The sequence below is a fragment of the Oncorhynchus nerka genome, linkage group LG17 (assembly GCF_034236695.1).
Source record: "Oncorhynchus nerka isolate Pitt River linkage group LG17, Oner_Uvic_2.0, whole genome shotgun sequence".
Lineage (NCBI taxonomy): Eukaryota > Metazoa > Chordata > Actinopteri > Salmoniformes > Salmonidae > Oncorhynchus > Oncorhynchus nerka.
Window position 1 is genome coordinate 48,430,699 of NC_088412.1, and position 27,703 is coordinate 48,458,401.

Consider the following 27,703-nt stretch of genomic DNA (forward strand, 5'->3'; position numbering starts at 1 on the left):
ACACAGACACAATTTTGTTGTTTTTAAAGCTAATTTCCTGCTATTTAATTGAGATTTTGTGTCACTGATGTACACACAATACCCCATAATGTCAAAGTGAAATTTTGTTAGTAGAAAATGTTTGAAATTATGAAAAGATTAAAAGCTGAAATGTCTTGCGTCAACTTAAACCGTTTGTTATGGCAAGCATAAATAAGTTTAGGAGTAAAAATGTGCTTAACAAACACTCATTCCGTGTGGATAACATGATTTTTTGAATGACTACCCCATCTCTGTACCTCACATCTACAATTATCTGTAAGGTCCTTCAATCGAGTAGTGAATTTCAAGCACAGATTCAACCACAAAGACCAGAAAGGTTTTCCAATGCCTTGAAAAGAAGGGCACTTAGATGGGTAAAAAAAAGTTGCAGACTACAAAGATACAGGCACCCTTCCTAACTCAGTTGCCAGAGAGGAAGGAAACTGTTCAGGGATTTCACCATGAAGCCAAAGGTGACTTTAAAACAGTTAGACAGTTCAATGGCTGTGATAGGATAACTGAGGATGGATCAATAACATTGTAGTTACTCCACAATACTAACCTAAATGACAAAGAGAAAAGAAGGAAGCCTGTACAGAATAAAACTATTCCAAAACATGCATCGTGTTTGGCACAAGACACTTAAGTAACACTGCAAAATATGTGGCAAAGAAATTAACTTTTTTTTTGTCCTGAATAGAAAGCATTATGTTTGATGAAAATCCAACACAACACATCATTGAGTGCCACTCTTCATATTTTCAAACAAGCTGGTGGCTGCATCATGTTATGGGTATGCTTGTCATCGGCAAGGACTAGGGAGTTTCTTACAATAAAAAGAAACGGAATACAGCTATAAGCACAGGCAAAATCCTAGAGGAAACCTGGTTCAGTCTGCTTTCCAACAGACACTGGGAGATTAATTCACCTTTCAGCAGGACAATAACCTACAACACAAAGCCACATGTACACTGGAGTAGCTTAGCAAGATGACAGTGAATGTTCCCGAGAGGCCTAGTTACAGTTTTGACTTAAATTGTCTTGAAAATCTATGGCAAGACTTGAAAGAGCTCGAAGGATAATGTAAAATATTGTACAATCCAGGTGTGCAAAGCTCTTAAAGACTTACCCAAAAACACTCACAGCTGTAATTGCTGTCAGAGGTGCTTCTACAAAGTGCTGGATATTTCTGTTTTTTAATTTTCTATACATTTGCAAACATGTTTTCCAATTGTCATTATGATGTGTTATGAGTAGATGAGTGTGGGGAGAAAATAGTTCTTACATTTTTGAATTCAGTCTGTAGCACAACAAAATGTGGAATGTCAAGGAGTATGTGTATTTTCTGATGGTACTGTACTGAATGTACAAAACATTAGCAACACCTTTCCAAATATTGAGTTGTATCCCCTTTTGCCCTCAGAACAGCCTCAATTCATCGGAGCATGGACTCTACAAGGTGTCAAAAGCGTTCTATGGGGATGCTGGCTCTTGTTGACTCCCATGCTTCTCACAGTTGTGTCAAGTTGGCTGGATTAACTTTGGGTGGTGGATCATTCTTGATACACACGGGAAACTGTTGAGTATGAAAACCCCACCACCGTTGCAGTTCTTGACACACTTAAACCTGGCACCTACTACCATACCCTGTTCAATGACACTTACAGTAAAAACACTGTTTTGCCCATTCACCCTCTGAATGGCACACGTACACAATCCATGCCTCAATTGTCTCAAGGCTTAAAAATCCTTCTTTATTAACGTGTCTCCTCCCCTTCATCTACACTGTTTTGAAGTGGATTTAACAAGTGACATCAATATGGGATCATAGCTTTCACCTGGATTCACCTGTTCAGTCTGTCATGGAAAGAGCAGGTTTTCCTAATGCTATGTACAGTGTGTTTGTGTCCATATATACTGAACAAAAATATAAACGCAACATGCAACAATTTAAAAGAGTTTACTGTGTTACGCTTCAAATGAGGAAACCGGTCAATTGCAATAAATTCATTTGGCCTTAATCTATGAAATTCACATGACTGGGAATAGAGATATGCATTTGTTGGTCACAGATATCTTTTAAAAACAAATAGGCACATGGATCAGAAAACCAGTCAGTGTCTGGTGTGACCACCATTTGCCTCATGCTGCGCGACACATCTCCTTCGCATAGAGTTGATCAGGCTGTTGATTGTGGCCTGTGGGATGTTGTCCCACTCCTCTTCAATAGCTGTGTGAAATTGATGGATATTGGTGGGAACTGGATCACTCTGTTAGCACACATTGATCCAGATCATCCCAAAGAAGCTCAATGGGTGACATGTCTGGTAAGTAGGCAGGCCATGGAAGAACTAGTGCATTTTCAGCTTCCAGGAATTGTGTAAAGATCCTTGTGACATGGGGCCATGCATTATAATGCTGAAACATGAGGTGATGGTGGCAGATGAATGGCAAGACAATGGGTCACGGTATCTCTGTTTATTCAAATTGCCATCGATAAAATGTAATTGTGTTTGTTGTCCGTAGCTTATGCCTGCCCATACCATAACCCCACCTCCACCATGGGGCGCTCTGTTCACAACGTTGACATCAGCAAACCACTCACAGAACGCCATACATGGTGTCTACCATCTGCCCAGTTCAGTTGAAACCGGGAATCATCTGTGAAGAGCACACTTCTCTGGTCTCAGACAATCCCGCAGGTGAGGAAGTCGGATGTGGAGGTCCTGGGTTGGCATGGTTACACATGGTCTGCAGTTGTGTGGCTAGTTGGACATATTGCCAAATTCGACTATAACCTTGGAGGTGGCTTCTTGTAGAGAAATGAACATTAAATACTCTGGCAACAGCTCTGGTGGACATTCCTTTAGTCAGCATGCCATTTGCACACTCCCTGAAAACTTGAGATATCTGTGGCAATGTGTTGTGACAAACTGCACATTTTAGATTGGCCTTTTATTGTCCCCAGCACAAGGTGCACCTGTGTAATGATCATGCTGTTTAATCCGCTTCTTGAAATACCACACCTGTCAGGTGGTTTGATTATCTTGGCAATGGATAAATTAGCACTAACAGGGATGTAAACAAATTTGTGCACACAATTGGAAAGAAATAAGCTTTTTGTGCATAGGGAACATTTCTGTGATATTTTCTTTCGGCTTATGAAACATGGGACTAACACTTTACATGTTGCATCTATACTTTTTGTTCAGTGTATATATACAGTAGCAGAAAAAAGTTTGGACACACCTACCCATTCAACGGTTTTTCTTTATTTTTACTATTTTCTGTAGAATAATATTGAACACATCAAAACTATAAAATAACACATAAGGAATCAAGAAGTAACCAAAAAAAAGTGTTAAACGAATCAAAATATATTTTAGATTCTTCAAAGTTGCCATTCTTTGCCTTGATGACAGCTTTGCACACTCTTGCATTCTGTCAACCAGCTTCACCTGGAGTGCTTTTCCAACAGTTTTGAAGGAGTTCCCACATATGCTGGGCACTTGTTTGCTGCTTTCCTTCACTCTGCGGTCCAACTCATCCCAAACCATCTCGATTGATTTGTGGAGGCCAGGTCATCTGATGCAGCACTCCATCACTCTCCTTCTTGGTCAAATAGCCCTTGCACAGCCTGGAGGTGTGTTGGGTCGTTGTCCTGTTGAAAAACATATGCGGAGATCATCCGTTCACCAACTCTGCATCTCACAATGACACAGCGATTCAAACCACAAATAGCAAATTTGGACTCATTAAAACAAAAGGACAGATTTCCACCGGTCGAATGTCCATTGCTCGTGTTTCCTGGCTCAAGCAAGTCTATTCTTATTGGTGTCCTTTAGTCGTGGTTTCTTCGCAGCAATTTGACCATGAAGGCCTGATTCACGCAGTCTCCTCTGAACAGTTGATGTTGAGATGTGTCTGTTACTTGAACACTGTGAAGCATTTATTTGGGCTGCAATCTGACGTGCAGTTAACTCTAATGAACTTCTCCTCTGCAGCAGAGGTAACTCTGGGTCTTCCTTTTCTGTGGCGGTCCTCATGAGAGCCAGTTTCATCATAGCGCTTGATGATTTTTGTGACTGCACTTGAAGAAACTTTTAAAGCTCTTGAAATTTTCCCCATTGACTGACCTTCATGTATTAAGGTAATGATGGACTGTTGTTTCTCGTTGCTTATTTGAGCTGTTCTTGCCATATTATGAGCTTGGTCTTTTACCAAATAGGGCTATCTGTCACGTATACTCCCTAACCTGCCTCTAGGTCATCAGGCTGCTGCTTTATCCCGCACACCTGTCACCATCGTCTCGTGCACCTGCGCCTCATGACACTCACCTGGACTCTATCACCTCCTTGATTATCTTCCCTATATCTGTCACTCCCCTTGGTTCTTTCCGCAGGTGTTATTGACTCTTTTTTTTTCTTTCTTGTCGGTGCGTTGTTTGTGTTTTGTGTTCATTGTTTATTTATTTTTTATTAAAACACTAATTCGTTGAACTTGCTTCCCGACTCTCAGCGCACTCGTTACACTATCTTCTGTATACCACCCCTACCTTATAACACAACTGATTGGCTCAAACTCGTTAAGATGGAAAGAAATTCCACAAATTAACTTTTAACAAGGCACACCTGTTAATTGAAATGCATTCCAGGTGACTACCTCGTGAATCTGGTTGAGAGAATACCAGGAGTGTGCAAAGCTGTCATCAAGGCAAAGGGTGGCTATTTGAAGAATCTAAAATATGTTTTTGTATTTGTTTTACACTTTATTTGGTTACTACGTGTGTTATTTCATGGTTTTGATATCTTCACTATTATTCTACAAGGTATAAAAATTAAAAAATAAAGAAAAACACTTGAATGATTATGTGTGTCCAAACTTTTGACTGGTACTGTGAATATATATATATATTTTGGGAAGTGGTGTCAATGATTTAAATGAAGAGAGGTAGGGAGGGACAGATAGTAAGGAGAATAAGAGATTGAAGGAGAGTGAGGAGGGGAAAGAAATGAAATTGAGTGATAGTGACAGAGAGGGGGGAAAATAGCCTCATCTTTAAAGATGGAGTCGTTTCCTTGTTGAGCCGTCCATTTTAAAACGCTGCTGTATGCTGTCACATCCCTGTGTCTCCTCAGCGTAGTGAGGCTCTGCTCTGTCAGGACGCGTCTCCCTCGCTGTGTCCTGATTCCACTAATTGTTTTTACAAACAGTGTAATTTCCTGTTCCCAAGGGAGCTTAGATGTGAACATGACCCTGATTCATCTCAACTACTGATTCGCATTAGCTGCTCCTCCATTATGTTTCATCTGAACAAGGACACAGAGCCAAAACCCAGCCACAATGTGTCTCAGCATGCTGTTCTTATGGAGTCTATCTCTCTTGTGTTCTGTTCTACCAATAGAACGTCTCGCAAGGCAGCTACGAGGGATGTGATTGGTCGAGCTGTGCTGAGGTAGAGGGCAGCTGTGTGTGGAGGCTGATGTGAAAGCTTGTTTTTCTCTCTCTCTTCCTCTATCTACCATATTTTTCACTCTTTTTGTCTTTTTCATATCTCTTCCTGTCCTCTTCTCTTTCCTAGCCTTGCTGGTCAGCAGTTGCATACATGTCCAGAACAGCACACCACAGACAGCTATTTTGGTTTGCTAGACAGTTATTTATCTCTTGTTAGTTCATCCCCTAAAAATCTCCTTGTCTGGATCTGATTTTGATCAGGTCTGAAGTGGTCTCTCTCCAGAAAGTTGAGGATGTGCTGTGAAGTCTGATCATGTGTTTCAATAGAGGGTGCTCAGCTTAGTATTGAGAACAATGCTCTCTCAGCCTCTCTGCCAGAAGCTTGCGTTTCCAACTGTATTTAACCAAAGCCTAAAGGAATGTGTGTGTCCACAGGCATGGACGGTCGACCAATCAATTAGCTGCCTGTTCTTAGTAAACTGATGGAGAGAATTTTTTAAGAACAAGTTAACTACTGACTTTCAGCATGCATATAGGGAAGGGCACTCATAGGAACTTGCAGTGACTCAGATAAGAGAATGTGATGGATAATAAGATGGATAATAAGATGATAGTTGGAGCTGTATTGTTAGATTTTTGTGCAGCATAACATTTTAGTGATCATAATTTGTTATTGAAAAAAATTACTTATTGCTTTACGTCACATGGTTGGAGAGTTAGTTATCCAATAGCACTCAGAGTATTCTTCAATGGAAGCTTCCCTGACATTAGATATGTACAGTGTGGTATCCCTCAGGGCAGTTGTCTTGGGCCGTTACTCTTCTCTATTTTTTACAAATGAAATGCCACTTGTCTTACAAGAAGTTCAAATTACTATGTATGCTGATTGCACACTCTACACATCAGCACCTACAAGCCAGTGAGCTCACTGAGACTCTTGGCAAGGAGTTGGTGTCAGAATGGGTAATTAACAATAAACTGGTCTTAAATACAACTAAACCCAAAACCATTGTATTTGGTTCAAAATATTCTCTTAGACTTAAACCTCAACTAGATTTGTGCATAAAGGGTGTGACTATTGAACAAGTTGAAGAAGCTGAACTCCTAAGAGGAACATTGGATGGTCAATTATCATGGTCAAGTCATATTGACAAAGTTGTTGTAAAGATGGGGAGAGGTATGTCTGTTATAAAAAATATGTAATGCATTTTTGACACGAAGATAAACTGTACTAGTTGTTCAGGCTCTGATCTTGTCCCATCTTGATTACTGTCCGGTAATATGTTCAGGTGCAGCAAAAAAAGACTGCAGCTGGCTAAAAACGAATCAGGACACCTTTCCCTTAACTGCACATACAGAATTAAGATCAACAACATGCATCATAGTCTTTCATGGTTGAGGAGAAATTAAATACTTCTCTTTTTAAGAAACATTTGTGTGTTGAAAATGTCAACCATGTGTATAATATGTATTTTCACTTCAAACAGACACCCCACCGTAGCGCAAAAGCTAAACAGGGATGAAACCCTTTTATTGGGGTTTGTGTGTGGGGGGGGGGTTCATTTCATTTCGGGGTGTTTTAAAGTCTGTGGGGGGTAGAAGTTGTAAGGTATCGTGGGGGGATATGATGCAGGAAATACTACTATGATGGGGGATTTATCAATAACTGAGGGCAAACACAAGAGAAGGATATGCGCAAAATTAAAATAAACCCCCTGGAGATCTGAGCTGGCAACCCTGAGGTACCAAAGTTACAATCTGATGCCACGTTCAAGACAACTGGGAAATCTGAGAAAAAAAACAGTGTTTGGACAGTCATCCAATTCGGAATTCCAACTCGGGAATTTGGCCTCTTTCTAGAGCCTCGAATTTTCCGACCTGAAGATCATTGACGTCATGATTTTACCTAGTATTTTTCCGAGTTCACAGTTGTCTTGAAAGCACCATAAGTCAGTTGAGTGAACTGACCCTTGCTATATCATCTTTGGTCTGATGGAAACGACAACACAATATACAGAAAATAAGCCACTTACTTTGATGGAACACACACGTCCAATTTGCCAGCCAGAAAACGTGCTGGGGGAAAACGTTTGTGCAAGGTCTGTTCTGACTAGAGATGCGCAATGTCTTCACCCTTGAGCTGGGGAAACACTCAGGAAGTGCTTGGGCTCAAGTTGAAGAGAGAAGTTTGTCTGCTCAGTCAAACCTCAAACATAAATTGTCCACAAGAGTGAAAAGGGCAACTTATTACGCAAATTAAGGAGGAGGTGGAACATACCTCAATTCAAATTGACAAGTTCCATACACAGCCTATTGATAATTAGCAGGCAACGTGCCTTGGTTTGAGTGCAGTGCGGGTAACTGTCCTGTTGCGTAACAATCAGATTTTGGAACAATGAGAGCATTCTGACATCACGCGCATGAAAAACTCACACGGGCGACGGTTCGAGATATTTGGAACTCCTGCTAGGTTTGCCTTGATGAAGTACTGTAGCATCATCAATCCCACCACAGCCACGAGCTGTTCACTCCCTTACTGTCAGGCAGACTGTATCGGAGCATGAGGTCTGATTACCAACAGGTTCAGAGACTGTTTCTATCTACAAGCCATCAGACCTCTGAACACTTGAACTGGACTGACCACCTGCGCTGACTTAGCACACATGCATTCACTCATGCGCACACACACATACACACACACACACACACACACACACACACACACACACATTCATGCTACACGCACATCACAACTGTTCCTACCAGTCTATATTGCTAATGCTGCACAATTTAAACATTTGGCCCCCAATCCCCCCCTTCCCTGATACATCTGTAATAAATATTATACTATAAATTGTGCCTTCCTTTGTTACACTTAAGCAAAAATGTTGTTGCATTGTCAAGAAGGAACCTGCAAGTAAGAATGTTATCGGACAGGGTATGCTATTTGTATCCTGTTCATACAATTTCAAACTTGAGCTAGTTTACCGCGTCATGGAAGGCCCTAACTCCATCCCACCAAAACAGGTGGAAATTTCAGGCTGTCTTTTCAAACAGCTCTTACACAACAAAAACCTGTACCATAGTTTTCACATTATTATTCCAACCTCATAGTGTGGAGATATACCCTCACTGGCCAGTTTATTCAGGACACACATTTAGTACCGGGTCGGACCACCCTTGGCCTCCAGAACAGCCTGAAATCTTTGTGGCATTCAAAAAGGTGTTCTGAAAGGTTCCACAGGGACGTTGGTCCATGCTGACGCAATGGCATCACGCAGATTGGACGGCGGTACATTCATTTCTGCGAACAGCCCGTACCATCTCATCCAAAAGATGCTCTATTGCAGGGGTACTTTCGTAGGTGGCAAAGGTCTGGATGGATATCATCCTTTTTTGGCGCTGTGGTACAGCGTAGTAACAAACATAGTCGTCTACGACTTAGGAAACTTGTTGTTATATAAAATGTAAATACATTAAATGAGACAATAAGACACACTTTCTTTTGAATGAAGTTCATAGTGGAGAAGGCTGATTCACAGCTGTATGTGGAGCCAAACATGGGCAGGATGTACCGTGCCAGTTTCCTGCGAACAGGGACATCCACTGCAGGCACCATCTTTACCCAGAAAGTGACGGTCAAAATCACCAGCCTGCTCCTTCAAAGACACATTTTCTTGCAGCTCAATCAACTCCATTTGCTGTGGTGCAACATCTACCCATCTGAAGATCTGTTTCGCTTCTTCTGACAACTTTGTCACATTTGGTTTCGGGATGAGCAGCAGCAGTTTTCTTCCAACAAGTCATCAAAGCCAAAGTTCTCCATCATCTTCTAGATGAAATCAACATGGTTGGGAACGTCTTTGTCTCCCTGCGTTTGCACCAGAAGATTGAGGAAGTGGACAAGTTCTCCCTGGAGATCATTGTTGAGAAGAAGAAAATGTATTCTGGAAAGCCCAGACTGCTGTTATCATTTCACACACTGTGTTGACCCGTCCCTGCAGCTTAACATTCAGGTGATTTAAGGGGTGATGTAATGTTTGTCAAAAATCCAACTGTTTCCATCTTCTCATCTTCCCAAAACTCTGAAAACTTGAGTTGCCTTGTCACTCTTTTGCTCCAGATTTATCCCACACACATTCCAAAACCTTTGCTGAGCTTCTGGCATTGTTGTGCAGTGGAAAGAAAGCGGACATAGGCCTCTGTCAGAGGCTCGTAAGCAGGCGGTGTTGTAGGGGTGATGTTGCTCTCAAAAAGTTGATCGGTTTTCATCATCGTTGTCATGACCTCAAAATACTTTTTTTCCCCCCCAGACTGGCACACCGGACAGATTGATGGATGATGCAGTGGTATGATGTCAGATCATGGTGGTCCTCTTTCAAACGTGCAACCAGCCCCCTCTCTCTTCCTATCATGGCTGGAGTGCCATCTGTGGTGATGGATACTACTGACTTCAAATCAAATTGTATTTGTCATTCGCCGAATACAACAGGTGTGGGTGGACCTTACAGTGAAATGCTTACGCACGAGACCCTAACCAACAATGCAGGTCGAAAAAAAATATGGATAAGAATAAGAGATAAAAGTAACAAGTAATTAAAGAGCAGCAGTAAAATAACAATGGCGAGACTATATACAGGGGGGTACCGATTCAGAGTCCATGTGCGCGTGCACCGGTTTAGTTGAGGTAGTATGTACATGTGGGTAGAGTTTTCTGTCCCCCTTTGTGTCAGCAGCCCTTTGATGGCATCAGGGATATCCTCTCCTTGTGTGTGTTCTTTGATATAAAATGTCAGAATGTTTTCTTTCTTCCATTTGTCACATCCCTATAGTACACACACACCATGATCCCCCATGATGCACTTTCACAAACGCTCAGCCCCACCAGCACGTAAACACTTGGACGCAGACCAAGTGAGGGAAGGAGGGATAGAGGAAGATACCATCTGCTGTTTCCTTTGAAAAGACCAACAAATCATCCACATGCTAATCAGACTAGTCTATGACACATTTCCCCTCCGTTAAGTAAATTAATATTTCCACACTGCCTAAAACAATAGCAGAGTGAACTGGATCATCAGTCATCACACTGCAGTTATGATTCATACGTGCTGTCACTAATATGAAGGATATGAGGGTGAAGCCATTTAAGTGATTGGTTGGTCGGCGCGTTGGCAAGCCCTGAGAGGATTTGGCATTCGGGGACGAACACATCACATAGAAAGCCATTGGAAGGACACAGTCACTCAGGCAGCCACTCGCAGGAACCGGAAGATAGAGGATTTATATAACCTTGGTTAGGCACCATGGATAGATACTGGGTCAAGGGTTAAATTGGGATACGGGATGTGGAGTAACTGCATTCAAAAAGGCAGTTTAGTTTGAAGTGAACTCCTTCACCTTTTCACATTCAAAAGCGGGCGACGCTCAATTGAACCATATGCTTTCCTACAATATTTTGTGCAGGTCCTGTGCCTCTGGTAGCTTCCAATATGTAGAAATATGCTATGAAGGTGTGCCAGAGACGAAGGATCAGACTGATCCAACTCGTCTTGTCTTTGTTTCCTCTGGTCATGGTTGACTCCACTAAGCTCTTGCATCCTCCACTTCTCTGGCATCATGGAAATATCCATACTTAGCTTTGTAAACACTGTATTGCTTGACGTTATTTCCACGACAACCGATTTTTATATTTTTAAATGTTTGTAATTTAGCAGGCGACTTACAGGAGCAATTAGGGTTAAGTGCCTTGTTCAAGAGCACATCGGCTGATGTTTTTTTCTTTACCTAGTTCGCACTGGGATTCAAGCCATCAACCTTTCGATTGCTGGCCCATCGCTCTTAATGGGGGGGGATGATGGTTTAAATTGTATGTGTATGGTGTGTCAATTGATTCTATGTTTTTATGTACAAGCAGCAGCACTCTCTATTGTCCAAGTAACATTTTCCTTCAGGGACAATAAAGTATATATCATTTAACCTGTTCATGTTATTCAGCCTGTTCAACATGATTGGTCTGAGCTCTTTGATCTGGAATAGAAAGTGAAATTGACAAGAAGATTGAAGGGCGGCTGCCTATTCTATTCACTCACACAGAGCACTCCGCTATGACCCAGGCACCAAACCACCTTACGTTTACAGACATGAATATTGGCTAAATGGAGCAACAAACCGTCTTTTTGAGTCACATTATAAAACTACGGTCAAGTACAGGTCAAGTATGTTTTGTTGAGTTTTTTTGTTGTGTGTGAATTGCTCCGCTCAGCCCCAGACCACAGCAGACCTTCACAGGCCTCCCTCTCGTCTTCTTCTTATCCTCCCACCTGGTTTAGGAGCTGGCACTGGACCGAACCGAACGCCCCTCTGTCTTACTGAGTCAAACACTAATTGCTCTCCTCATCACAGATTAATCGGTTCACTCGCCTACTGTTTTAAGCTTTAGCTTTCTGCTGATATGTCTCAAAATGATGATTGGCGGGCCAATGCTATCATACAGTGCCCTTTTTCTATGAGTAGTCAGACCCCCCCCATATCTAGTAGTTTATGTTTTATGTTACTGCAACGTTGTGGAGGGTCCCTTGGGTGATGTTATTGTTTACTCTTGTCTCTACAGTGCCTCTGTGACGTGGAGACATGTTTCATTGTCTCTCTCGCTCATGTGAATAGCAGTACAGGTAGGGACTAATGTTCAGACATGTACTAACCAGGTGGATAGTTTTTTATTACCGGGACACGAGATGGGCTATCTATTGTGAAAGCACTACTGATGCAATCTATTTCGGGCTATACATGGTCTGTCCCTTCTATTCTCTCAGAGCAAAGGTTGCCTGTTTTCTGATCATTGGGCCTTTTCAGTGAAAGGTTAAACTACTTCTATCGCTCAAAGAATACTCTTGTCTGTCTTTCGTGACTCCTCTGAGGGCTGTGTAGGATCAATGAGGTCGGAGTTGTGGAATGAGAATGGCACACTTTTTGTCACTGTGTGTCTATCAGACGGTGTGTGTGTTACAACATGCCAGGGAAATTCATGTGCAATTTCAATGTATTTTGTTGAGTAACAAAATGTGTCTTGTTTCCCCACTATAGAGTCCTCTAGGGGCGCTTTGTTTGGAACTCGTGTTGTAAAGGCTTGCAGACCTCATAAAGGTATCACGGCGCTCATACTGCTGGCTGGCTTCCTTTTCCTACCCCTGCCCCCCCTACTCTTCCTACCCCTGCCCCCCTCCTCTTCCTCATGCTGTAAAGGCTTGCAGACCTCATAAAGGTATCACGGCGCTCATACTGCTGGCTGGCTTCCTTTTCCTACCCCTGCCCCCTCCTCTTCCTACCCCTGCCCCCCTCTTCCTACCCCTGCCCCCCCCCTCCTCTTCCTACCCCTGCCCCCCCTCCTCCTCTTCCTCATGCTGTAAAGGCTTGCAGACCTCATAAAGGTATCACGGCGCTCATACTGCTGGCTGGCTGATCTTTACGGTACCAGTACTTCCACCTACTGCTGTTACTGAGAAATGGGCACTTGGCATAGCTTACGATTGCTATTTGTATGGTGTACACAGGCACACGTTTAGTTTACCATATATATATCTTTTTTATTCTATTCTTGTAAGTATTTGGATATTGTTCATGAATATGTGTTTACAGTTGTTTGTTTGTTTTTGTATTTTTAATGAATGTTTAACCCTATTCATTATATTGACAACTTTTTACAATGAGAATCCAGAGTTATTCATCTGTCAAAACAGGTTCATCTCCCCTCTGTATTAGACGAGGGTGGTTACCGTGAAGAATAGATGTTGCCCCGGGGACTGATTTGAGGAGCGCGCAGCATTTTGTGTCTACTCAGTGAGCGTGAAGCAAGGAACAACCGCCCAAATAAGACTGGTACCCTCTCCTCTTCTAGTTCAACCGATTGTTGAGCGTGACTCTCCAGGGCTGATTTGTTGTAATAGGAGAAGCATCTGTCTGGAATAGTTGGATTTGATCTCGAGAGAAAATGGTACAGACAGAATTTACAGGCCTAACCAATACAGTGCCCTGGTGCAGTTCAGTTCAATGCATTAATACAACTTCAACCAACAAGTTCTGAACGTCGTCATAGTCTGGAATGCAAATGATGGTTTATAATGTGTTGAGTTGTCTTCTAAAGTATGGCAGACAGTATCTGCAAACACACCAGTCAGTGTTATTATAATGAGAGTTGGAGTGAAGTATGTTCTGATGAACACAGGCTGCTCATTGAGTGGTGTATGGAACAAGCAGATGTCGCTGAAAATGGTGAAAATGTCAGCCTTTGGTGCATGTAATAGGGAGCCTCGGGATATGATTCCCAGCTGTTAGGGGAAAAGCAGAAGAAAGATGGAGAGAGAAAAAGAGAGACTGCAGACTGAGAAAGAAGGTGGGTGTACAGATGGACGGTCCCCCCCCCCATCCTGGAATTCCATGACACCTTTTGTCCGCTGTCAACTGTCAGTGTGCTGGTGCAGTCGGATCTGCCCATCATGACTTTCCTTAGTGTCCGGCCGCACGTCATTAGCTTAACAATCTGTGTGTGCATCCGTTCAGCAACTGACAAATCCGGTGCTGCATGCCGTTGTGTGTGTTCGAGAGCTGTGTAATGTGCCGTATATTGTGTATGGACAATGTCTGTGAAAGTTCAGTGTGTGTGTGTGTGTGTGTGTGTGTGTGTGCGCGTGCGCGCATACACGTGTTTGTGTACAGTAAGAGCGTCTGTCCATAGCTGACAGTGCAGCCACCTGGACAATACAGTAAAAGGCCAGCCTTAGTGCACTCTCACACTGTGAGTAGGGCTGGTGACCTGAGTTTGGCGGCCATTTTCGTGTCTAAGTGAGTCGGCGCTTGCTGCCCGGGGCTCTGTTCTGTCTTTCAGTGTTTCTCTTTTCCCTGTTTCTCTGTCTCTCTGTTTCCCTGTCTCACTGTTTCTCTCTCTCTGTCTTGCTGTTTCTCTCTCTCTCTGTTTCCCTCTCTCTCTGTCTTTCTGTCTCTCTGGGTTTCAGTCTTCTGAAAATAAGAACAGACAGGTGCAAAGGCAGCCTCTCTGTCTAATCTTCCTCTTCTACTCTGCCTCCTCTAATCTTCTCACTCCTCTATGTTCATCCTTTTCTCCTCTGCCCCCTGCTCTGCTCTAGTCATCTTTAAAGAGAGAGTTCAGGTGAAGCAGCAGGTCTCCCGATCTCATTTTATATCACGGCAGGGCATAAGACATGGCATCAGGTCACAAAATGGAGAATCGCTGTGCGTGTGTGCAGCCGTAACTGCGTACTTGGCTGTGTGTCATTTGAGCGTGTGTCTGTGAGACTGCACATTTGTTAGTGCATAGAGCCCTATCTGCCAGTCTCCTGCTGCATCTCTCTCTCCTCCTCCATCCTCACAGGAATGACTCATGCCAACACTGGAGCCATTTTAAACCTCCCTGCCAGCCTCTATGACCCAGCTCTCCCTGGCCTTCCCCAGCGCATACTCTGACTCAGATGCCCTGTTTCACACCTCCCTGCCAGCCTCTATAACCCAAGCTCTCCCGGCCTTCCCCAGCCCATACTCTGACTCAGATGCCCTGTTTCACACCTCCCTGCCAGCCTCTATAACCCAGCTCTCCCCGACCTTCCCCAGCCCATACTCTGACTCAGATGCCCCTGTTTCACACCTCCCTGCCAGCCTCTATAACCCAGCTCTCCCCGGCCTTCCCCAGCCCATACTCTGACTCAGATGCCCTGTTTCACACCTCCCTGCCAGCCTCTATAACCCAGCTCTCCCCGGCCTTCCCCAGCCCATACTCTGACTCAGATGCCCTGTTTCACACCGTAGCCTCGTTGTCTTTCGTCAGATGGTGTCATTCTAACGTGACAGGAGCCACCTGTCTAGCAAATCGTAGAACTAATCTTTACAAAATATTGATACTACACTGCTCAAAAATATAAAGGGAACACTAAAAATAACACATCCTAGATCTGAATGAATGACATATTCTTATTAAATACTTTTTCTTTACATAGTTGAATGTGCTGACAACAAAATCACACAAAAATTATCAAAAATTATCAATGGAAATCAAATTTATCAACCCATGGAGGTCTGGATTTGGAGTCACACTCAAAATTAAAGTGGAAAACCACACTACAGGCGAATCCAACTTTGATGTAATGTCCTTAAAACCAGTCAAAATGAGTCTCCACGGCATTTCCAGACTCTGTTACATAATGTCCCAGATGTGCTCAATTGGATTCAGGTCTGGGGAACGGGCGGGCCAGTCCATAGCATCAATGCCTTCCTCTTGCAGGAACTGCTGACACACTCCAGCCACATGAGGTCTAGCATTGTCTTGCAGTAGGAGGAACCCAGGGCCAACCGCACCAGCATATGGTCTCACAAGGGGTCTGAGGATCTCATCTCGGTACCTAATGACAGTCAGGCTACCTCTGGCGAGCACATGGAGGGCTGTGCGGCCCCCCAAAGAAATGCCACCCCACACCATGACTGACCCACCGCCAAACCGGCCATGCTGGAGGATGTTGCAGGCAGCAGAACGTTCTCCACGGCATCTCCAGACTGTCACGTCTGTCACATGTGCTCAGTGTGAACCTGCTTTCATCTGTGAAGAGCACAGGGCGCCAGTGGCGAATTTGCCAATCTTGGTGTTCTCTGGCAAATGCCAAATGTCCTGCACGGTGTTGGGCTGTAAGCACAACCTCCACCTGTGGACGTCGGACCCTCATATCACCCTCATGGAGTCTGTTTCTGACCGTTTGAGCAGACACATGGACATTTGTGGCCTGCTGGAGGTCATTTTGCAGGGCTCTGGCAGTGCTCCTCCTTGCACAAAGGCAGAGGTAGCGGTCCTGCTGCTGGGTTGTTGCCCTCCTCCGCGTCTCCTGATGTACTGGCCTGTCTCCTGGTAGCTTCTCCATGCTCTGGACACTACGCTGACAGACACAGCAAACCTTCTTGCCACATCTCGCATTGGTGTGCCATCCTGGATGAGCTGCACTACCTGAGCCACTTGTGTGGGTTGTAGACTCCGTCTCATGCTACCGCTAGAGTGAAAGCACCGCCAGCATTCAAAAGTGACCAAAACATCAGCCAGGAAGCATAGGAACTGAGAAGTGGTCTGTGGTCGCCACCTGCAGAACCACTCCTTTATTGGGGGTGTCTTGTTAATTGCCTATAATTTCCACCTGTTGTCTATTCCATTTGCACAACAGCATGTGAAATGTATTGTCAATCAGTGTTGCTTCCTAAGTGGACAGTTTGATTTCACAGAAGTGTGATTGACTTGGAGTTACATTGTGTTGTTTAAGTGTTCCCTTTATTTTTTTGAGCAGTGTATTTCTAATGGTCTTAACTGAACTTATCAGACATCCCCAAATGGGCACATTTATAGGTCTACATTTGCATGTAGTCCAGGTAGCCTAGGCCTACTTCTACAGTGTATTCCAGAAAGTATTCGCACCCCTTGACTTCTCCCACGTTTTGTTGTTAGACTGAATTCAAAATGGATGAAATATTTTATAAAATCTCACGCATCTACACACAATACCCCGTAATGAGAAAGTGAAAACATGTTTTTTTTTTGCAAATGTATTGAAAAGGAAATACAGAAACAAGTTTTCACACCCCTGAGTCAGTATATGTTGGAATAACCTTTGGCAGTAAGTCAAAACTGTAACTAGGTCACTAAGGAGCATTCAATGTCTTGTTGGTAAGCAACTCCAGTCTACATTTGGCCTTGTGTTTTTAAGTTATTGTCCTGCTGAAAGGTGAATTTGTCTCACAGGGTCTGTTGGAAATGCACACAATTAAATTTTGAAACAATGAATGCACACAAAATGACGGGAGGGAGCGCATTCTGGAGAGAGACGTACCTTGTGCGTGTTAGCCACACTCCCCTTATTCTTGGTCCATGGCATCCCCGCGGCCTCCTCAATGGATTAGTCCACTGAGACGGGCTTAAATCATACAGGTGTCTCCTGTGCCATGAGCAATACGTGTGTATTTGCAACTACTTGACCCCAACAAAAATGTTGGTCGATCAACAGCCTATCGAACAAACAATCGACCGTTGGACTAAATGGGGTCAGCCCTACTTATCTTACCACACCTGTATGAATCACCGGACACTTCTATGTATCCCTTATTCTCTCTTCTGTATGAATCACCACAAAAACACCCTTTTTACTAACTACCATACGCCTTCCTGAAGAACCATGCGTTTAAGATACTGAGCATAGTCTCTCGGAACCAGTGACCGCCCAACACCTCCATAACCTCACACCTTCCAAGAATAAGTGTTTCTGAATGACCTCACGCCTTCCAAGAATGGCCACTCTGAGTGACCAGACACCTGCGTTTCTCTCCTTCCTCGGCGTGTGCCATTCTTCACGACTCAGTATGCATAGGAGCACCCGTCTCCCCCTCACTGCTGCCTGTCTGTGTGGAGAGCCCTCCTGGCGGCCAGCCTGAATCCGGTTCACTGTGTATAAAGAGCCTCCCCAGCTGTCCCCCTTTAAACCAGCTTGTAAAACAGTCCCTGCTTCAGAGGGGAAAAAACTGTCCCTGTTTCAGAGAGTGTAGAGCACCCTGAATGGGCCCAGTCACCGGCTTGGGGGAAAGAGAGTGGAACAGTGTGTGTGTGTGTGTGTGTACAAATGTGTGTGTCATTGTGCATGTGTGTGTGTGTATGCTTTCAATCATAGCTTTCTTGCTTTGGAGGGTCTGAAATAGACAGTCAACGTCTCCAGACTACAGTTAAACCCAGACACACGAGACATAAATACATAAAAGCCATTGTGTTGCTTAGAATACAGAATGGCACACAACGCTAGTCTCCCCATGCACTCCAGACACACATGAAGCCAGAAACAAGCAAATAACTAACAAGATAGCCAAGGTACAAACATCTAGTAAAGCACAGCAATAACAGAGCTATTGTAGAGTAGCACTGTAGATCACTATCAGTGTGTGGCCCCAGGAGGTGCAGTTGGAGTCTTGGAGAGATTCAATCTTCTCTATGCTACCTGTATTTCTAGTCTGTTTTGTGCCTGCAGAATTTCCAGGGCAGCAAACTAGCAACAACCTGTCAAAGCCAAGATAACCTACATTCAAGTATTTCAACTAAGGCCTGATTAGTTGTGAGACTTGTTCTGTTTTGGAATAGATGTCAAGATTTGGAGACACCTGTGGGGGGATTGACAGAAACAGAGCTACCTTAGATGAAGATATATATCAAAAGGCGACATAACAAAGACGATGGAATTCAGAGAAATGATTGTTTTGCAGTGTATTTTCTCCTCCCTCTCATTGGCCCAGATGTCATCCATAGTGGCGCTCCTGCTCTCTTATCATCTGGGAGTTTCTGTGGCCTTTCCTTCTATTACATTACTGTGTCTTTAAGAGAGACCACTAATGACGTTAGCACTTCTGCTAGCTCTGGTACGGAAGCCATTACAGTCGTTAAATAGCATCCACTAACCAGGCACTCTGTTATTTTCATATCCACTAATTAACCCCTACGCATGGCGAGGGAGGCCTTCATGTGTTGTCAATCCCAATGTCAGAGGACTGCATTTTGGCAGTAGATGCGTATTGCAGTAAATAGAGTTATGACCGAGTTTGTAGAGTAAATGCGTTTAGAGAGAGAACGAGAAGAACAAAGTTGTTGTGGTCACTATTTCTATGGTTCAAATCCAATTGTATTAGTCACATTCGCCGAATACAACAGGTGTAACCTTACAGTGAAAAACTTACGAGCCCATAACCAGAGGTTGAGGTTGTTGTCCTGGCACCACACAGCTAGGTCTCTGACCTCCTCCCTATAGACTGTCTCGTCGTTGTTGGTATCAGGCCTACCTCTGTTGTGTCATCGGCAAACTTAATGGTGTTGGAGTCGTGCCTGGCAGTGCAGTCATGAGTGAACAGGGAGTACAGGAGGGGGCTGAGCACGCACCCCTGAGGGGCCTCTGTGTTGAGGATCAGCGTGGCGGATGTGTTGTTACCTACCCTTACCACCTGGGGCGGCCCGTCAGGAAGTCCGGGATCCAGTTGCAGAGGGAGGTGTTTAGTCCCAGGGTCCTTAGCTTATTGATGAGCTTTGAGGGCACTATAGTGTTGAATGCTGAGCTGTAGTCGATGAATAGCATTCTCACATAGGTGTTTCTTTTGTCCAGGTGGGAAAGGGCAGTGTGGAGTGCATCATCTGTGAATCTGTTGGGGCGGTATGAAAACTGGTGTGTGTCTAGGGTTTCTGGGATAATGGTGTTGATGTGAGCCATGACAAGCACTTCATGGCTACAGACGTGAGTGCTACGGAGGTCGGTCGTCATTTAGGCAGGTTACCTTAGTGTTCTTGGGCGGCACAGGCACTATGGTGGTCTGCTTAAAACATGTTGGTATTACAGACTCAGACAGGGAAACGTTGAAAATGTCAGTGAAGACACTTGCCAGTTGGTTAGCGCATGCTTGCAGTACATGTCCTGGTAATCCGTCTGGCCCTGAGGCCTTGTGAATGTTGACATGTTTAAAGGTCTTCCGGAACAGCTGGTGCTCTCATGCATGTTTCAGTGCCATTTGCCTCGAAGCAAGCATAGAAATAGTTTAGCTTGTCTGGTAGCTTGTTTGGCAGCTCTCGGCTGTGCTTCTCTTTGTAGTCTGTAATGTTGGCAAGCCCTACCACATCTGACCTGACTCTGCGTCCCTAAATTGACACAGCCTCTGCGTCCCCAAATTGACACAGCCTCTGCGTCTCCAATTTGAGACAGCCTCTGCGTCCCCAAATGGATGAGGGGTTACGTGTTCACACTTCCACTTGCCCCAACCAACCTCCTCCTCCCCAGACCTCAGCAACCTTTTGCAGACAGGAAGCAACATTTAAGAGGAAAGAAGAAGAACACAAGACCGGGAGGGAACAGACAGGAAAGACAGAACATGACAACACCAAACAATGGTCAGCCACATAAACATTCAGGAACAGGGCACAAAAGACCGCATCAGCTACAAACTTCAAAGAAAAGAACATCAGGGTCCTTAATTTGAACTACAACTCCCAACGATTCATAGTCACTTCCTAACGTAACAGAATTTCACTCATTTCAATCAGTCAACCTTGTAGTGTTCAGCGATCTTCAACAGCTGTTCTTTAGTACATAATCCTAACATTTCCTCTGATGGAAAGCGAATGAACTCATCTACATAAGACGCCATAGTCATAAGTAAATGATCTTGCTCAACCTCTCTGCTGAGCACATCAGACCACAACCAGAGAAATGACAATCACCCTGAGCACCACAGAATAGAGATGAGATACGGAGCTTCCCCAAAACCTACAATAACTCAACCCTAGGCTTCGTGCGGATTTTTACGCACTGTAGCCCACTGGCAAGGAAATAAAACACCCCAGCATGCTGGAAAATTCCACCAAGCAACGGATACAACTGCTCAGTCCACAGACACCACACAAAAATAACAAACATTATCCATGCCCAACATATTCCAAAAATGAAACGCGTCGCTAAGCCTATCAGGGGAAAAAGGCTATAGCTCCGGGTAGCAAGTTCCACTACCCTACCCAAATCTCCCACCGAGGTACACAGCCGATTTACTCACCTCCTCAGACCGATGTCCCAACAGAAAGTAGAACAAGGCTGGGCAGGGCCTGGAAACTAACCATTATCTCCAAAGCAGCAAACAAACAACAAAGGCAACCAATACTGGGCCCATCAAACTCAAACACAATATGCAAACCAAACACGTACAGAATTTAACATTACCTCGACGTTCTCCCAAACCAATACGTTCAAAGATCCCGGATGAGCTCCCACTTGTCACGAACCGACTCAAAGCCCGTAACAAAAGGGAGACCACGTGGAGATAAGGAGTAACAAAACATATTTATTAAATAAAGTATATGTAAGTACAATATACAGTGGTGTGTGTAATCATTAGTGTAAGTGAGTGTTTTGCATGCATGAATGTGATAATGCAGGGTTTTGAAAGGTGCCAAAGCAAACAACCAAAAGCCACCAAGATACACAACAAAATCTATAAATGTGTCTGCATGGAGCGTGTCTCTTCCATGAATGGGGAAGTGGTGTATTTATCCTGGGAGACACCAGGCCCAGGTGTCTGCATGGAGAGAGTCTCCTCCATGAATGGGGAAGTGGTGTATTTATCCTGGGAGACACCGGGCCCAGGTGTCTGCATGGAGAGAGTCTCCTCCATGAATGGGGAAGTGGTGTATTTATCCTGGGAGACACCGGGCCCAGGTGTCTGCATGGAGAGAGTCTCTTCCATGAATGGGGAAGTGGTGTATTTATCCTGGGAGACACCGGGCCCAGGTGTCTGCATGGAGAGAGTCTCCTCCATGAATGGGGAAGTGGTGTATTTATCCTGGGAGACACCGGGCCCAGGTGTCTGCATGGAGAGAGTCTCTTCCATGAATGGGGAAGTGGTGTATTTATCCTGGGAGACACCGGGCCCAGGTGTCTGCATGGAGAGAGTCTCTTCCATGAATGGGGAGTGGTGTATTTATCCTGGGAGACACCGGGCCCAGGTGTCTGCATGGAGAGAGTCTCCTCCATGAATGGGGAAGTGGTGTATTTATCCTGGGAGACACCGGGCCCAGGTGTCTGCATGGAGAGAGTCTCTTCCATGAATGGGGAAGTGGTGTATTTATCCTGGGAGACACCGGGCCCAGGTGTCTGCATGGAGAGAGTCTCTTCCATGAATGGGGAAGTGGTGTATTTATCCTGGGAGACACCGGGCCCAGGTGTCTGCATGGAGAGTCTCTTCCATGAATGGGGAAGTGGTGTATTTATCCTGGGAGACACCGGGCCCAGGTGTCTGCATGGAGAGAGTCTCTTCCATGAATGGGGAAGTGGTGTATTTATCCTGGGAGACACCGGGCCCAGGTGTCTGCATGGAGAGAGTCTCCTCCATGAATGGGGAAGTGGTGTATTTATCCTGGGAGACACCGGGCCCAGGTGTCTGCATGGAGAGAGTCTCTTCCATGAATGGGGAAGTGGTGTATTTATCCTGGGAGACACCGGGCCCAGGTGTCTGCATGGAGAGAGTCTCTTCCATGAATGGGGAAGTGGTGTATTTATCCTGGGAGACACCGGGCCCAGGTGTCTGCATGGAGAGAGTCTCCTCCATGAATGGGGAAGTGGTGTATTTATCCTGGGAGACACCGGGCCCAGGTGTCTGCATGGAGAGAGTCTCTTCCATGAATGGGGAAGTGGTGTATTTATCCTGGGAGACACCGGGCCCAGGTGTCTGCATGGAGAGAGTCTCCTCCATGAATGGGGAAGTGGTGTATTTATCCTGGGAGACACCGGGCCCAGGTGTCTGCATGGAGAGAGTCTCTTCCATGAATGGGGAAGTGGTGTATTTATCCTGGGAGACACCGGGCCCAGGTGTCTGCATGGAGAGAGTCTCTTCCATGAATGGGGAGTGGTGTATTTATCCTGGGAGACACCGGGCCCAGGTGTCTGCATGGAGAGAGTCTCTTCCATGAATGGGGAAGTGGTGTATTTATCCTGGGAGACACCGGGCCCAGGTGTCTGCATGGAGAGAGTCTCTTCCATGAATGGGGAGTGGTGTATTTATCCTGGGAGACACCGGGCCCAGGTGTCTGCATGGAGAGAGTCTCCTCCATGAATGGGGAAGTGGTGTATTTATCCTGGGAGACACCGGGCCCAGGTGTCTGCATGGAGAGAGTCTCTTCCATGAATGGGGAAGTGGTGTATTTATCCTGGGAGACACCGGGCCCAGGTGTCTGCATGGAGAGAGTCTCTTCCATGAATGGGGAAGTGGTGTATTTATCCTGGGAGACACCGGGCCCAGGTGTCTGCATGGAGAGAGTCTCTTCCATGAATGGGGAAGTGGTGTATTTATCCTGGGAGACACCGGGCCCAGGTGTCTGCATGGAGAGAGTCTCTTCCATGAATGGGGAAGTGGTGTATTTATCCTGGGAGACACCGGGCCCAGGTGTCTGCATGGAGAGTCTCCTCCATGAATGGGGAAGTGGTGTATTTATCCTGGGAGACACCGGGCCCAGGTGTCTGCATGGAGAGAGTCTCTTCCATGAATGGGGAAGTGGTGTATTTATCCTGGGAGACACCGGGCCCAGGTGTCTGCATGGAGAGAGTCTCTTCCATGAATGGGGAAGTGGTGTATTTATCCTGGGAGACACCGGGCCCAGGTGTCTGCATGGAGAGAGTCTCCTCCATGAATGGGGAAGTGGTGTATTTATCCTGGGAGACACCGGGCCCAGGTGTCTGCATGGAGAGAGTCTCTTCCATGAATGGGGAAGTGGTGTATTTATCCTGGGAGACACCGGGCCCAGGTGTCTGCATGGAGAGAGTCTCTTCCATGAATGGGGAAGTGGTGTATTTATCCTGGGAGACACCGGGCCCAGGTGTCTGCATGGAGAGAGTCTCTTCCATGAATGGGGAAGTGGTGTATTTATCCTGGGAGACACCGGGCCCAGGTGTCTGCATGGAGAGAGTCTCTTCCATGAATGGGGAAGTGGTGTATTTATCCTGGGAGACACCGGGCCCAGGTGTCTGCATTGAGAGAGTCTCTTCCATGAATGGGGAAGTGGTGTATTTATCCTGGGAGACACCGGGCCCAGGTGTCTGCATGGAGAGAGTCTCTTCCATGAATGGGGAAGTGGTGTATTTATCCTGGGAGACACCGGGCCCAGGTGTCTGCATGGAGAGAGTCTCTTCCATGAATGGGGAAGTGGTGTATTTATCCTGGGAGACACCGGGCCCAGGTGTTTCCCATGTAGCTGACGACCCTCCCAACTCCGCCCACCAGCATCCTAAAAAGGAAACAAGAACAAAGAGAGAATACAGAAGACAGAGTGGGAGGGTCGTCACATGATGAAGCCAATGACTGATGTGGTGTACTCCTCAATGCCATCGAAGGAATCTCGGATTATATTCCAGTCCGTGCTAGCAAAATCATCCTGTAGTTTAGCATCTGCTTCATCTGACCACTTTTTTTATTGACCAAGTCACTGGTGCTTCCTGCTTTAATTTTTTGCTTGTAAGCAGGACTCAGGAGGATATAATTATGGTCAGATTTGCCAAATGTTGGTCAAGGGAGTGCTTTGTATGTGTCTCTGTGTGTGGAGTAAAGGTGGTCCAGAGTTTTTTTTTCCCCCCACTGTTTGCACGTTTAACATGCAGATAGAAATTTGGTAATTTAAGTTTACCTGCATTAAAAAAGTCCCCACTTCTAGGAGCGCCGCCTCTGGGTGAACGTTTTTCTTGTTTGCTTATGGTGGAATACAGCTCATTCAATACTGTCTTAGTGCCTCTGACTGTGGTCGTATGTAAACAGCTACGAAGAATACAGATGAAAACTCTCTAGGTAGATAGTGTGGTCTACAGCTTATCATGAGATACTCTACCTCAGGTGAGCAATAGCTCGAGACTTCCTTATATATCGTTCCCCAGCTGTTATTTACAAATCTGCATAGTCCCCCGCTCCTTGTCTTACCAGACGCCGCTGTTCTATCCTGCCTGTACAGCGTATAACCAGCCAGCTGTATGTTGATAGTGTCGTCGTTCAGCCATGACTCCGTGAAGCATACGATATTACAGTTTTGAATGTCCCGTTGGTAGTTTAACTTTGCTCGTAGGTCATCTATTTTATTCTCCAGATTGCACGTTTGCTTGCAGAAGTGAAGGAAGTGGGGGTTTATTCGATCGTCTACGAATTCTCAGAAGGCAGCCTGCCCTTTGGCCCTTTTTTCTCTGCCTCCTCTTCACGCAAATCACGGGGATCTGGGCCTGTTCCTGAGAAAGCAGTATATTGTTCGCGTTGGGCTCGTCAGACTCGTTAAAGGAAAAAAAGGATTCTGCCAGTCCGTGGTGAGTAATCGCAGTCCTGCTGTCCAGAAGTTATTTTCGGTCATAAGAGATGGTAGCAGCAACATTATGTACAATTTATTTTTAAAAATAAGTTACAAAAACCGCTAATACATTTTTTTTTTTAAATACAATCGGTTGGGGACATGTAAAACGTCTGCCGCCTTCTCCGGCGCCATTATTACAGTGGTGGTGGTCTTGCTGTGTGTGAGTCACTGATACTATATATGTGACACTTACTATGCTTCCTGTGCGTGTGTGTATACAGCTCCACTGCACCAGGGTATTAGAGTTATGTGGCTGAGCCCTGAGGATGCAGAGGGGAATATGTTAGCAGGGTCAATGATAGCAGGCCTCTCCCGATCGATTTCTCATTTGGGTTTCGACGGGTACCCACAGAAGCAAACCCCTCTAGTCAGGGCAGGGTGAGGCAGTGGCAAGTACCCACTACCCATAGGCCTACTACACTCTTAGAAAAAAGGGTTCCGACATGGTTCTTCGGCTGTCCCCAGGAGAACCCTTTTTGGTTCCATGTAGGGTCAGGCTGCGACAAGCAACCACAAACCCAGCGGGGACAGAGGCTGTGACAGAGGCAGGTACTGACAGACACCCAGAAGGACAGAGGCAGCTGAGACAGGTAGGTAGGTAGTGACAGGTCTCCACAGCGCTTGTAGACAGACAAGGACAGGTATGTACCGATATAGGCAGAGACTTACCTAAGATGACTGTATATCTGAGGAGGAAGAGCAAGAGAAACAGATATTTTGACTCTTGTCGCGTATCTCTTGGACTGGTAGTTTAATTTGCATGCTACAGACGAGGCGTGTTTAGACTGCTTGAGGAGATTGCATGGCGATAGGCTTCCTCCTCCCTGTGCTGTGTTGATTCTCCGTTCGTCAACCATCGCATTTGTTTTTAATTCATGAGTTGAGCCACCAGTGTTGAATTCAAGCGCTGACATAGAGGCTAGGGATAAAGACACAGTGTGTGTGTGTGTGTGTGTGTGGGTGTTCAAGGCTGCTTCGCGCAGACACCCACCTCAAGGCTCTGGGTCCACCAGTGCGCGTCAGTCACACTGTAGTTTGAGAGGTACCGTAGAGGCGTGAGACGACAGACCGAGAGACATGAGAGAATGACGAGGCTTGAATACTGGGACCAGAAATGCAGGGAGATAACTGGGCCTTCATTTTGGGTAAGAATGGAACATTGGAATGTTAATATGGCCCAAAGAAATCATGCCAATTTCAGGCTGCTGTTGGAACGTAATCTTTACGGTGCTGCTTCAATATTCTGTTCCAAGTCATTTCAGTCGGCTCCAGTCTCTTTGGTCTGCGGAGGACTGAATTTGGAGAGCAACAAAGTTAGCTTCCCTTCTGACTTCGTGTTTTAATAGTCTAATATCACGGCAAGTTACAGATCTCTTGAAGCAGAATACTCTTGATTTGTGTTTACTGAGAAATGTTTCTCTGCTGTGAAGGCAATTATCTTATCAGCCATGCTCTGTTGTACTCTGTAAAATATTAAGTGAGGATAAAGTATAGGCAGAGGTAGGTGCCAGATTCCTCCCTACTCATTGGCTATACCATGAGTTATTTCTGTTGATGGTCCAGTGTATTGATTTAGACTGGGTAAAGTCTGAATTTAGACTCAGTACTAATGGTAGTGTCCGTATCAGGGGAGGGGGCCTTGACAGATCGATGATCAACAGAAAGGCATCCATCTGCATTGGCCATGAGCACCATTTGAGATGTGAACGAATATTAGCCTTCACAGCGCGATAGTGTTAGCCTTCACAGAGTGCTCTTCTACTAAATAATAGATGAAAAGCTCACCTTTGATCCACCGGACCATAGATCTGGGCCTCTGTTCTGACGCTGGAGAGCTTAACCTGGCTCGAACTCTATGAATACACACAGATGGACACACACACACTATACATACAGACACACACATGCACTATGTGTATACACAAACATGAATATGCTCAAGTTCACGCACATACAATACCTAGACACCTTTTGATATAAACACACACACACGGCTCACAGCTGGGAGTTTCTGACTTTTGCTCTTTGATGCTGCTGCCTGTTGATTGTGTGTGACTGTGTGTGTGAGACTGCGTTTGATCTGTTAACACACTAAACTGTCTCTCTCCTCTGGTTTCTCCTCAGGATTGAAAAAGCGTACCAGGAAGGCCTTCGGGATACGGAAGAAAGAGAAGGGAGACAAGGACAATGACTCAACGTAAGTCTACCAGTCTAACTTGCGCACACACACACACACTCGTAAATCCATATACACGACTGTCACCCAAATATGATTCCACTGGCTGTGACGTTCCATCG

The 27,703-nt window shown here is 45.2% G+C and overlaps 1 protein-coding gene across 1 annotated transcript in view; it reads left to right on the top strand.

Moving 5' to 3' along the window:
* LOC115145353 (SH3-containing GRB2-like protein 3-interacting protein 1) overlaps positions 1-27,703 on the top strand; it is a 121,248-nt gene that overhangs the window by 50,283 nt on the left and 43,262 nt on the right. Inside the window, 1 exon segment of the mRNA XM_065003208.1 lies at positions 27,530-27,602. Coding sequence (XP_064859280.1) covers positions 27,530-27,602 — 73 coding nt within the window.